Source organism: Parambassis ranga, chromosome 19 (genome assembly GCF_900634625.1).
Source record: "Parambassis ranga chromosome 19, fParRan2.1, whole genome shotgun sequence".
Lineage (NCBI taxonomy): Eukaryota > Metazoa > Chordata > Actinopteri > Ambassidae > Parambassis > Parambassis ranga.
In genome coordinates this window covers 890529-903279 of record NC_041039.1, presented here as the reverse complement: position 1 = coordinate 903279, position 12751 = coordinate 890529, and the positions used below count along the sequence as shown (strand labels likewise).

Here is a 12751-nt window from a genome sequence, read left to right as displayed (position 1 = left end):
TTGGTGTACAGGGAGATGAGCAGAGCACAGTTGAGGGGTACTGGTGCTGATGGTCTTGGTGTCCCACACATTCTTCCCCAGCCTCACATGCTGTTTCCTGTCTGTCAGGAAGTCAGTGATCCACTGGCAGAAGTCGTTCAGCAGGGACAGCTTGTCCTGGAGGAGAGCTGGGCAGATTGTGTTGAAGGCAGAGCTAAAGTCTACTAACAGAATCCTAGCATAGGTTCCTGGGGAGTCCAGATGCTGCAGGATGTAGTGGTCTAGGACCCCTTTCACACTGAGGAAATCAATCCAGCTAGAGCGGGATTTGGGCCGTATCTGGATATATCCTGATTTTCTGAGTTTGAACACTGCGAATCTGGATATATCCAGCTTGATTTCAATCCAAATCATGGAGGTGGATCTAGCCGGATTGGCTCAAATGTGGCTCAGGTCTGAACGCAAATGCAGATAGCGATCCGGCTAGCGACGTCATACTTCCGGTTAGCGACATGCTACTTCCGGTTCACGGGAAGCGTCATGGGTCAAAAAACCGCATGACGGGTGAGGTGCAGCAAGCATGCATGCATGCCAGTGTTAATTTTGTTGACGAATCATTGTCGTCATAGTTTTCGTTAACGACCTTTTTTTTGCTGATAAAGATGATAACTAAATAAAAACTAACGCACGGTGCCAAAAACGAAGACGAAATGTACTGACACTTTCGTCAATGAACAAAAACGAGACGAAATTATTGATGAGATGAGATCCAATAAGAGCAAATTTTGTTTGTGGAAGGGAGGGACGAATCAGGAGACGGCGACAGAGAGCCAATCAGAAGTGATCTCTCTGCATACGTTTTTTTTTTTTTTTTTGACAAAATGTACATTACATTATGGCATTATGTCTTCGTAATGGACATTTAAACAGAACAGGTGCATATAACAGACAAAAAAAAAAACAACAACAATACATTTATAATGTAGGCTTCTCTTTCATGGTTGTAAAGTGCAAATACAAAAACCCTAAAACTAAGAGAAAAAGAAATAAATATATAAAAAAGAAGATGCTAGGGCTTATTTAGCAAATTAAATCTGTCAATCAAATTAAAAAGTTTGATTGCATACTTTCCTTTCATTATTTTAAGGGCTTTAGTGAAGGAAACAAATTTGTTATGGAACACAAAAAACCTAGGTTTAACTGACATGTATTTGCATTTGTGAATGTGAAATTTCCCAAGGATGAGGATATTGTTAATCAAGAAATCATATTCCTTACTTTGTGAAATAAAACCATAAATAATATCATTACGACAGAAGGGTTCAAGTAGAACAGTGGTATGAAGCCAGTCATGAATATCAGTCCAAAAAGCTTCTGAGAACATACGCTGAAAAAATAAGTGATCTGTAGTTTCAATATCGTCACAAAAAGCACATCTATTTGTGTCAAAACCAAACCTTTGACGTAAAAACTCATTCGAGGGATACACACCATTCAGTATTTTGAAATGCATTTCTTTAGCTTTAGGAGTGATGGGGAACTTTAAGTACTTTGTTCTTAAGGAGTGTATAATGTCCTTGGTGAACACATGGCCAATTGAATTTCTGAATGACAGAAGGGGATAAGAAATTTCATTATACATACATCTAATTGTTTTGTTAGGAAATTTGGTGGAAGCAAAGTCACATCCGCCCACTAGAAGATGTGGAAGACAGGGAGTGACGACCGAGGAATTTGAAAGGCTTCCTCTGATTAGGCCCAGAAAGGGAGCAGGAATAGCTCTGGTTATTGAATTAAAGGATTTTTGATTGATATTCAAATTATATTAGTTAACTAAAGTTTTCATGGGACATTATACATCCTTCTTCATCAAGAAAATGAACCACAGACCAAACATTTTTATCCATCAGTTCCTTGTTGTAAAGGGATTTGTTTTTGACCACTATGTACCTGTTGTTCCAAATTGGTGTATTGTGTGGCGTGAAATTATGATTGTATAACATTTTCCAATATAAAAGAACTTGTTGATGAAAAAGGGAGAGTTTAACCTAAGGTAACCTTTGAATGATGAAGTCACATCTTCATAATAATTCTATACCTCCTAATTTCTTGAAAATTTCTCTAGGAATATGAAACCAAAAAGTGTTGCTATTTAAAAGGGATTTTAACCAATTCATTTTCAGGGTTCCATTTATGAAATCAAAGTCTATGGCTTGTAAACCTCCATATTTATATTCTTTGGTCATTTCCACTTTCTTAATATAATGAGTTTTTCTTTTCCAAATATAATAAAAATTAATCTGATTAATCTTTTTGATGGCTCTGTTAGGAATGGCTAGAGAATATGCAGGATAAATACACCTCGAAATGCTCTCCATCTTAGTCAAAAACACTCTACCTAATAAACTTATATCTCTCAGTAACCAGGAATTAAGTTTAGCTTGACAATTATCCAAAACCTCCTTTATATTTTTGTTTTCTCTTTCAGTGACATCTTTAGAGATATATACACCCAGATATTTGACTGTCGTCTTTATGGGAATGTTGTAAATATTCGTGTCCTTCTCCATTGCTTGTAGTTTAGTTTTACAGTCTTTAATCTCTGCCGCATTAAACTCGACAGCCTTCGCCATGTTAGCAAGCATCACAGAGTTTTGTTGTATCTGAGTGCCGAGAGAGTCTACCTTGTCAGTAAGTGCAGAGGTTTGACTGGTAAGTTGTTTTATCGCATCCAGAATAGCAGACAAACCTTCCTCCTTCCCTGAGTCCTTCTTTTTAGCATTCGGTTGAGTTTTGACCGGTGAAAAAGGGTCTTTGCGTTTGGCGCCGTAGGTCGAAAACTCCATGTTGACTGTGTAGTCGTGTCCGCCAGCTGTTACGCTTCCTCCAACCTGGTGGGTTTCATGAATCAGAAGTGCTGGTGCTAAACAATTTCTTTCCAAAAAGGTGTAAAACTGAACGTCAGAGAGCAAGTTTAGTGGAAAAATCTGGGACATGCAGATGGAGCTCAAACATACACATGCACCCGGTTCGCCATCTTGCCGGAAGTCCGCGTAAGGACGTTACCCCGCGATGCTGGAAGAAGGCGTACTCATGCATGGTAACACAACACAGGAGAAGAACAGACACACGGACACGTTTGATTTAAAGACAAACAAGACGGTTTGCAAACCGTGTGGAGCGACTATCAGCGGTAAAAACACAATAAACGTGAAGCGACATTTGCAGACGAGTCATCTTAACTTCCGTTCAAAGATACACGTGACAAAATCTATAAATGAAGACACCGCAGCTGATGGTTTTTCCAGCAACACAAGTTAAAGCTGTGCCTGTTTTTATTGCACTTCAAACTTTAATTATTTCATGAAAAAATTATATTTATATTAATTATATATATTAATTATAATTATATATCATATAATTTTAGTCGACTAAATCCACGGCAGATTTAGTCGACTAAAACTAGACTAAAAGTTAAAAAATGTTGATGACTAAAATGTGACTAAAATCAAATGACATTTTAGTCACAAGACTAAAATAAAAACTAAATCAGAAAGTGTTCCAAAACTAAACACTGATGCATGCTTCCTTTTTTGGAGGTTTTCTGTTTTAAATCTGTTTGAATTGTTTTGTGAAGTCCTTCTCTACAGTTTGACAGACCAGTTGATGGTCTAACCGAGAATACATTGAAACATATTTGTGGTTAAAATTATGGTGGCACAGAAGTAGACAGTAACAGATACAAACCTATTTTGTTATAATAATAGTTAATGTAAGTACCATCATTAGGTTGACAAATCTGTTTCTTTTGTTTGTTTTGTAAAAGTTAAGTGTTTATATAATTATATTAATAAAGTTTACTTACTATAAATCTGGCACTTTTATTCTAGGGCATTGCTTACATTTGACTGATTATCTCACTGGGTTATTTGGTTGGTCCAGGTAGTCAACAGTCAGTAGTTTGTATTGAACAATTAAACTTTTTGAATGTTCTCCCTTTGCACATCCATATATCTCTTCTTTGTCCTTCCTCCTGACTTCTTGAGATTTGAGAGTGTATGTTATATTTTGTCCCAACCCCCACCCCTTATGTTTTATACAGATAAGTGGTCTGAGTGTCGTCTTACAGTTGCCACAGCCACGACCTGTCATGTCCACAGACAGTGTGGATAGAAGAGCTCTGTCAAACATAGCAGGTAAACTGCTGTGTTTGACAGCTTCAGTAAACTAAAGAGTTTGGCCTACATGAAGGATTAATACACAACAGGACGCATTAAACAGAACACAAACACTGTCAGGTCTATTTGAAAAAGATGGAACATGTTTCTTTAATTCAATTCAGTTTTATTCATATAGCACATTTTACAAAATTGTCTGCTTTACAGAGACCCAGAGCCTGAACCCCTCAACCAAGCAGACAGTGGCAAGAAACCTTAAGAAGGACCCGACTCGCAGGGAAGAACTTTTCTGCGGACAGTTGGCTGGGTAGAGGAGGAGAAGTAGAGGTATGAAAGAGATAGAGAGAGAGTGAGAGGAACAAACATGCACAAACATCAAGCATTACAGAGAACAAACATGAGAGGTTGTTATGATAGAAATGATGAAAAACTATGTATTGTATTTATGTGTATGTTGTTCAAGCTTATATACTAATACTACATGGAAAATGACATAGGCAGGTGTTGACTGTGATGAAAGTATCTGTCTCGTGATGAAGAATCAGCTTTGATCACCGATTGCTAACCTTTTGTTGACTACCCCCATTGATCAAGCTAATATACATTCCTTTGTTATGGTGTCACAAAGTGTCTAGAAACCTGGACCTATTTCCTATCCCCTAGTGGTTGAGGTGTTGCTCCTCCTGTCTATTGTTGACCGACTCTCAGACCTTGTGACTCCTCCTTTCTCCCCTCATCTTGACTTTGTAAAATCTCTTCCTGACCCTTACCCATGAACACACCCACTACCCCCCTACCCCACCTGTATAAAGGCTGTATCTTTCCACTGCTCTGGGTCGGCTTATCATCTCAGACCCACTCTCTGTGATTGTAAGTCCACCGTATACTGGTATGCTATTAAACACCCCACTACATCAAACTTGGAATACTTTGTTGAGTGAAATTCTTCAACAACCGTAGACGCTGAGAAACAACACTAAAACCAAATCCAATTATTGTTCAAGTTTTCACTAAAGAGGTTTGCATAAATATGTGTAATATTGCCCCCTAAATAAACCCAAGCGCAGCTGTGAGCAGGCACAGGAGTCACTCTGTGATGCTGTGTTGTTGTGTGTTAACGTGTATAACGTGCAGGAGAACTGAGGACAGCTCTATTCAAGTTATGTGAGAAAAATGACATCAATGTATCAAAACATATTGCACAAACATTCAATTGAATCATGAGCGTGTTGAACTACTATATCAAATTATGTCAGTTTAAATCAAGACAGTCCTCTTAGCTTCTTTCCTGAAGACATGATCTGAATGAACGTGAGTGTTAGGTTTTTCTATTTCGGAGGATCCAGAAGCAGACATCAGGTGAAGGACAGTTTTCATATGAACACAGTCAACAAAGATTTGTCCAAAACAATCCAGCTTAGGTTGGGAGGCTGTTGGTGTGGCTGGTGAGGAGCAATTAAAACAGGTGAGTTTCCTGGAGGAGAGAAAAAAGAACTGGAAGAATTGGAATCATCAAGGATTGCACAAAACAATGGTCATGATGTCTTGTAACAAGGAAATTGTTACACAAGGTAAGCAGTGGCTTTAGAGTTACCAAACTAGGCGGACAATCAAGCATCGAAGTAGTGCCATGCTCCGGCTTTTAGGAGTAAGGAGGGACGCAGGTGTTCAGCCAGCAAGAACACACTTCTAGCACTCCTGGACAAATAGAAACGCCTCCAATAGGAGGGAGGAGAAGAAAACAAAACGCAAACATAAAAAAACATACAAACAAAAAAACCATAACATAACAGTGCCTTCATAGACATACATCAACATTTGTAAATATTATGGTTCTTTTGTTAGAAATCAGTTGCTTTTGGTGACTGGGACAACACTAAAAGTGTAACGCTCGACCATAATTTACAGTCTACGTTACCACAAAAAAACAAACTAGGGACGTTACCAATTTCAATTGTTTAATAAAAAAGAAAAGACCAACTTGGATAACTTAAATTTCACTGTCAACCACAGTGTCCTGTTAAAGGGCTTGCCCCGCAAAACAATACACTCCCAATAAGGAAACAAAGGTTTTTTTTCTATTTAAGTATTTCTCACCCAACAAAAAATTCCACCCCTTTCCCACAAAACTCTCAACACAACAGGCAGTCCAAAAGGAGGCCAAAGGCACATCCTACTAAAAGAGAAGAAAAGAAAAAGAAAAATGTCCGTTTTCTTATCTGGTGGGTGGCAATGTCCATTCCAAATGAAAAGGTCCCATAAATCCCAAAGTCTTTCAAAAGGTAACAAAAATAAAGTCCAAAATACCAGTTGTAGCAAAAAACGAATTAGAAGCTTCTCCCTCACTCACCCTGGACACCAGGGGTTTCCATCCAGGCTTTGTGGTGAGGTGATTCTCTTCCCAGTCTTTATCCTCACTTCAGGCTAAGAGTCCCTTCTTGTGTAGTTTCGCTGGGGTCCACTTTTCCCAGAAAAACCCCCATGGGCCCTGAAGAAACACAGACCTCCTTCCTTCCTGGTCCTCAGTCTATCTCTCCCCCTCCCAAACTTTTCTCACTCGCCCTTTTTCAAATCTAAGCCCCACCCAGCTAACCTGCATGACACAGCAGGAAACAGGAAGGAAACATACATATACTCATGCACATACATTTTCTCAGTTTTGTGGTGGTGCCACAGATCCCCCCCCTTTGCCTATGGCATCTAGAGGGAAGACCCCAAAGAAAGGTTTGACATTTACCACATTAACCGTATCCTGTTTGCCTTTTTCCTCTAACCACCTGACTTTATAGTTAACAGGCCCTAGCCTTTTAATAACCTGCACTGGGCCTGTCCAACGTGGTGCTAGTTTTGAAGAAAAATGCTCAGAGGCTTTAGATATGGGGTGCGCCCTCACCCAGACCAGGTCTCCCTCTTGGAACTGAGCAAACCTCCTGCGGGCATTATACGACCTGGCTTGTCTGCTTTGGGCTTTTCCCATTCTCACTCTGACCTCTTGCGCCATCTGGTGCTGTCTCTCCAGCAGAGTGTATTGGGACTGAATAGGTGTGGGTGCTTGAATGAGCCTCTCCAAAGGCCCTTTCAAGGCCCTTCCAGTCATGAGCTCTGAAGGTGAATGTCCAGTGGTTTCATGTTTGGCTGTGTTGATGGCAAACCGGAATTCTGGTAACCATTTGTCCCAGTCTCGGTGGTTGTTTTGGATGAAGGAGGCCATCATGGCCTTCAGCGTCCGGTTGACCCTCTCGGTCAGGTTGGTTTGGGGGTGGTAGCTGGTTGTTAGTTTTTGCACAATCCCCCATGTTTTGCAAAGTTCTACCAGTAGGTGACTCAAGAACTGAGGCCCACGATCTGAGACCAAGTATTTAGGTACACCCCACCGGGTGAAAATTTCATTTTTTAAAACTTGGCAAACTTTGGGGGCCTTGCTGTCTTTCAGTGGAAACAGCTCCACCCATTTGGAAAAATAGTCCACAACCACCATCAGGTAAGTGTGCCCTTTCCTGCTTCTGGGAAAAGGGCCCATAAAGTCAACTCCAACCATCTCACCAACTTCCCGCACCACGGTTGATTGCAGAAAACCTGTAGGCTTGGAGTTCTCTGCCTTGTGCTGTTGACAGATGGAGCAGGCCTTTACATGATGCCAAACATCCCTCCTTACTGTCGGCCACCAGGCCACATCCAGGATTTTCAGGAGGGTTTTTAGCTGTCCCAGATGGCCCCCTACTGGCTTGTCATGGAAATATTGAAGGAAAGAATTAGTCAGTGACCCAGGAACAACCACCTGATATTTCTTTCCCTCCATCTTGGAAAGGACCGTCCGATACAGAACATCTTGCTGTACTTCCCAGCCAATCCGATCGTCAGGGAATGTTTGGGACCCAAACTTATCCTTTAATTCCTTTACGTGTTGATCCTGCTGCTGAAGTTGTGCCACCTCCGCCAGAGTTGTGGGGAGCTCCCTGCTGTGATGGCCATCCACCCTGGAAGCAGCTAGTGCCATCACACTCTGTTGCAGCTCAGTAATACGTGACAAAGCATCAGGCACAGCATTCACGCATCCCTTCCTGTAATGAACATGGAATTGGAAGCGCTGTAGTCTCAGAATCCACCGGGTTAATCGGGATGAGGTCTTGGGATTGCTGAAAGCCCAGACCAAGGCCGCATGGTCAGTGAAAACATCAAAAGTAACACCCTCCAAGTAGTGTTCCCATTTCTCCACTGCCCACACCACAGCCAGACACTCCTTCTCAGAGGTAGAATAGTTTAACTCTGCCCCACGGAGCCCCCTAGAGGCATAAGCAATCACCCTCTCTCCCTCTGTGGTGGTTTGGGTCAACACAGCTCCCAACCCCACGTCACTGGCGTCTGTATGAACCTGAAAGGGGAGGGACAGGTTAGGTTGGGTGGCACTGGTTGGCTCTCTAAAGCATCTTTTAGCTTTTTCACAGCCTGTTGGCATTCTGGAGTCCAGTTCCAGGCCTCCCCTTTGCGCTGAAGCCGATTAAGGGGTGCAGCTATGTCAGCTAAATGTGGTATAAACTTATGATACCAGCCTACCATTCCTAAAAATCTTTTCAGTGAGGGGACGTCTGAAGGGGTGGGATACTGTGACACTGCAGCAGTCTTATCTGGATCAATAGACACTCCTTCTTTGGACACTATATGGCCCAAAAACTTCAGTTGAGATTTGAAAAAATTGCATTTCTTCAGATTCAAAGTTAGATTAGCCTGATGTAACTTACTGAAAACAGCCTCCAAGTCTTTCACGTGTTGCTGTGGGCTAGGTGAATACACGATTATATCATCAATGTAGACAAAACATAATCGTCCCCTCAGGTCCCCTAGGACCCGCTCCATCAGCCGCTGGAATGTTGCCCCAGCATTTTTAAGACCAAAAGGCATTACCTTGAAACGGAAGAGGCCAAAGGGAGTCACCACCGCCGTCTTGTCCTTGCTCTCCTCGTCCATTTCCACCTGCCAATATCCAGACCTCAGATCCAGAGTGCTGAAACACTGAGCCCCATGCAGAGACTCTAGAATGTCATGGATTAAGGGCATAGGGTAAGCATCTAGGGGTGTCTTAGCATTAAGGCGTCGGAAATCCACACAGAAACGATGGGAGCCATCAGGTTTCTCTATCAGGACTACAGGCGCCCCCCATGGAGAGTGACAGGGTTCTATGACCTCATCTTTCAACATCTTTTCCACCTGTTCCTTGATGATTTCCTTTTTCTTTGGGGAAACCCGATAGGCTCGGGTTCGAACAGGAACATTGTCCATGGTGGGGATGGTGTGTTTGATGACGTTGGTTCTGCCAATGGTGTCGGAGCAGACCGAGGGCCATTTCAGGGCCAGGGGTTGTATCATCTCTGGTAAAGCCTTCAGCAGGTCACAGTGCGTGGCTGGTGATTCCTGAAAAACATCAGCTACAGGGACAATGGGCATAGAGACATACAGATTCACTCTTGCTGCAGTTTTTTCCTCGACAGGAGCCCATGTCAATCGGCCAGGGTCCCGATTGATGAAAGGAAAATATGTCCACTTCCCTTTGACTTTGAGTCCATATCTGCGTGTGGCCACATCTATTTGAACCCCTGTTTTAGCCATGTAGTTCAGCCCTAGGATCAATGGGAAAGCCAGGTGCCGGTCATCCATTATATAAGTGTCCACCACCCACACAGTCCCATGCCACAAGTAAGCAAGTTTCACCATCCCGATGGCAGTGTGGGCTTTCCCATCTGCTAGCACAAAAGGGCGGTTAGCGCCTGCTTCCAACCGTTCCCCCCATCTGGTTAACTGTTGCCACAAACTGTTTTTCATTAGAGTGAAGGTACACCCGGAGTCCATGACGGCTTCTCCTCCATGACCCCGAGTTTCCACCTGCACCACCAGCAGATTGGGAGTCTCAGCCTCTGCTAACGCCATGTGATGGGTGACTAAGCCTTCGTGATCTTCTCTGAGCTTGGAGGTTTGCTTTTTCTTGTGTTTATCAGGAACCTTCTGACTGTTTACCTTAGCCCAGTAATCCTTTCTAGACGCCCAGTCTCTTTCTACCATGGAACCAACCTTTACTAGCTGTTCCACTGTATGACATGTGCCTCTCAGACTGCTGACTAAGGATGGATTACAATTGTTCATTATTCTTCGAACCATCTCTGCCTCGGTCATTTCGGGTTTCCACTTCAAGCATAAAGCCCTATAATCATAGGCAAAATCCCTTATACACTGATCTGGAGTTTGAACTAGAGATCTTAATCTCTCTTCAACCTCGGACATGTAGTCTGTGGGCAAAAAGGCACTCAGGAAGGCAGCTTTAAAGTCCTTCCAGTCTCTTATCTTAGCCTTTTCTGCTAACCACCAACTCCCAGCTGGACCTGTGAGAACAGCTGTCAAAGAAGCTATGAGCTCTCCGTGAGTCAGAGGTCTAAGAGATAGGAAATTTTCACACTGTTCTACAAACTTGAAAACTTCCGAGGCTTCCCTGTTCTCCCCAAACGTAGGAAAGGTGAGTCGGACAGGGGGTGTAGTAAGAGGTGAGTGTGAAAGAGAGTCACCCCTGGCAATTCCGCTGACATCCAGGGACCACTGAGGAAGGCCTGGAGAGCAGGGACTACTAGTGGCTTTCAGCTGAGTCAGTTCTCTCCGCCATTTTTCATCCCTTCTCAGCATGCAGTTAATCACATCCTGTTCCATCTGCTTCAGAGACTGTTTTAGCGTGCTCTCCAAAGCTTCAAATCTTTGGTCAACATATTCCCTAAAACCCAATTCTCTATTTAACATGCTCTCGCTGGAGGCGTGACAGAGTTCCTCCAGCTCAATGACTTTATTTTGAAGTAACTGCACGGAGTGGGTGAGTTCACCAGCCTCGCTACGCAGAGCAGCTGGGGCATTCTCGCGCTCACAGTCTTCTCCATCGTATCCATCATTATCGTCCTCCAAATACATGTCACTCAGGAGAGAGGATATTTCAGCCACTGGTTCTCTAAAAGTGACAAAATGCCTGTTTGGGGGGGAAAGCCTTCTTCTTGGGCTTAACTCGACTTCCTCTCTCTCTCTAACCCGATCTGGAGATAAAGAGCCAGGACTGCCCTGAAGCTCAATCTGCTTCCCCTCCGCCATCATGCACAATGTTTCTCACCAAAAAAAAATATGAAGCCACCTAGACTACTCACTCTAACCAAAGTAACGTCCCCGTACGGGCCACCATCTGTAACGCTCGACCATAATTTACAGTCTACGTTACCACAAAAAAACAAACTAGGGACGTTACCAATTTCAATTGTTTAATAAAAAAGAAAAGACCAACTTGGATAACTTAAATTTCACTGTCAACCACAGTGTCCTGTTAAAGGGCTTGCCCCGCAAAACAATACACTCCCAATAAGGAAACAAAGGTTTTTTTTCTATTTAAGTATTTCTCACCCAACAAAAAATTCCACCCCTTTCCCACAAAACTCTCAACACAACAGGCAGTCCAAAAGGAGGCCAAAGGCACATCCTACTAAAAGAGAAGAAAAGAAAAAGAAAAATGTCCGTTTTCTTATCTGGTGGGTGGCAATGTCCATTCCAAATGAAAAGGTCCCATAAATCCCAAAGTCTTTCAAAAGGTAACAAAATAAAGTCCAAAATACCAGTTGTAGCAAAAAACGAATTAGAAGCTTCTCCCTCACTCACCCTGGACACCAGGGGTTTCCATCCAGGCTTTGTGGTGAGGTGATTCTCTTCCCAGTCTTTATCCTCACTTCAGGCTAAGAGTCCCTTCTTGTGTAGTTTCGCTGGGGTCCACTTTTCCCAGAAAAACCCCCATGGGCCCTGAAGAAACACAGACCTCCTTCCTTCCTGGTCCTCAGTCTATCTCTCCCCCTCCCAAACTTTTCTCACTCCCCCTTTTTCAAATCTAAGCCCCACCCAGCTAACCTGCATGACACAGCAGGAAACAGGAAGGAAACATACATATACTCATGCACATACATTTTCTCAGTTTTGTGGTGGTGCCACAAAAGGGTTCAACAATGGAGAAAAATGCAGTGAAAATTGTACTCTCTGCATGACTGTTCAATGTGGGTGGACAGCCAGTCAACATAATCTTCATCAACAAGTTGGAATTTGCTAGGTATTTTTTGTATCTGTCTTTGCTAGAGCACTTTAATTAATCTGTTAATCAAGGTCTAAAGTTGTATTATGCCTGGATTGATGTGTGACACCAGTGAGGCAGGAGGATAGAAACAGGGAGAGCACAGGGAGAAGAAAAACAAAAACAAAAAACTCTAAAACTCTAAAACTAATTTTTGCTGTTGGTAACAAATAAGTGTGTTAAAGGAAACTTTGGTAAGGCGTAAGAGATAGGTAAAGAAAAAATAAATTAATATGAATTTTGGATAAATCACTATACATTTAATGAAACTCTTAATAGAGTCTTAATCATAATGAAAGAAATTAGAGTTTTAAGAGTAGAGTTGTTTTAATAGGTTACATCAAAAATAAAACAAATCACCAAAATGTTACAAAAAAGAGGATTTTCTGCAGCTGAAATGATGGTACGAGGCGTTTTACACATTTGCACGTACATTTTCAGTATTACAGAAACTCATCATGTG

General features: G+C 42.3%; 1 protein-coding gene across 1 annotated transcript; it reads right to left on the bottom strand.

The window, feature by feature from the left end:
- Positions 1-8486: 8486 nt before the first annotated feature.
- Positions 8487-11282, bottom strand: LOC114451563 (uncharacterized). The gene is made up of 2 exons (XM_028430291.1): positions 10938-11282; positions 8487-10884 (listed from the first exon to the last, which is right to left on the bottom strand). Exons 1-2 carry the CDS (start codon positions 11078-11080, stop codon positions 8487-8489), a joined length of 2541 nt encoding a protein of 846 aa, XP_028286092.1. The 5' UTR covers positions 11081-11282.
- Positions 11283-12751: the final 1469 nt, after the last annotated feature.

Excerpts from the sequence above, each read along its gene's own strand:
- LOC114451563 (XM_028430291.1), bottom strand. The coding sequence starts at position 11,080 with ATGATGGATACGATGGAGAAGACTGTGAGCGCGAGAATGCCCCAGCTG. Across the intron at positions 10,885-10,937 it reads TCTGTCACGCCTCCAGCGAG|AGCTTTGGAGAGCACGCTAA; the intron begins AGCATGTTAAAT and ends CCAAAGATTTGA.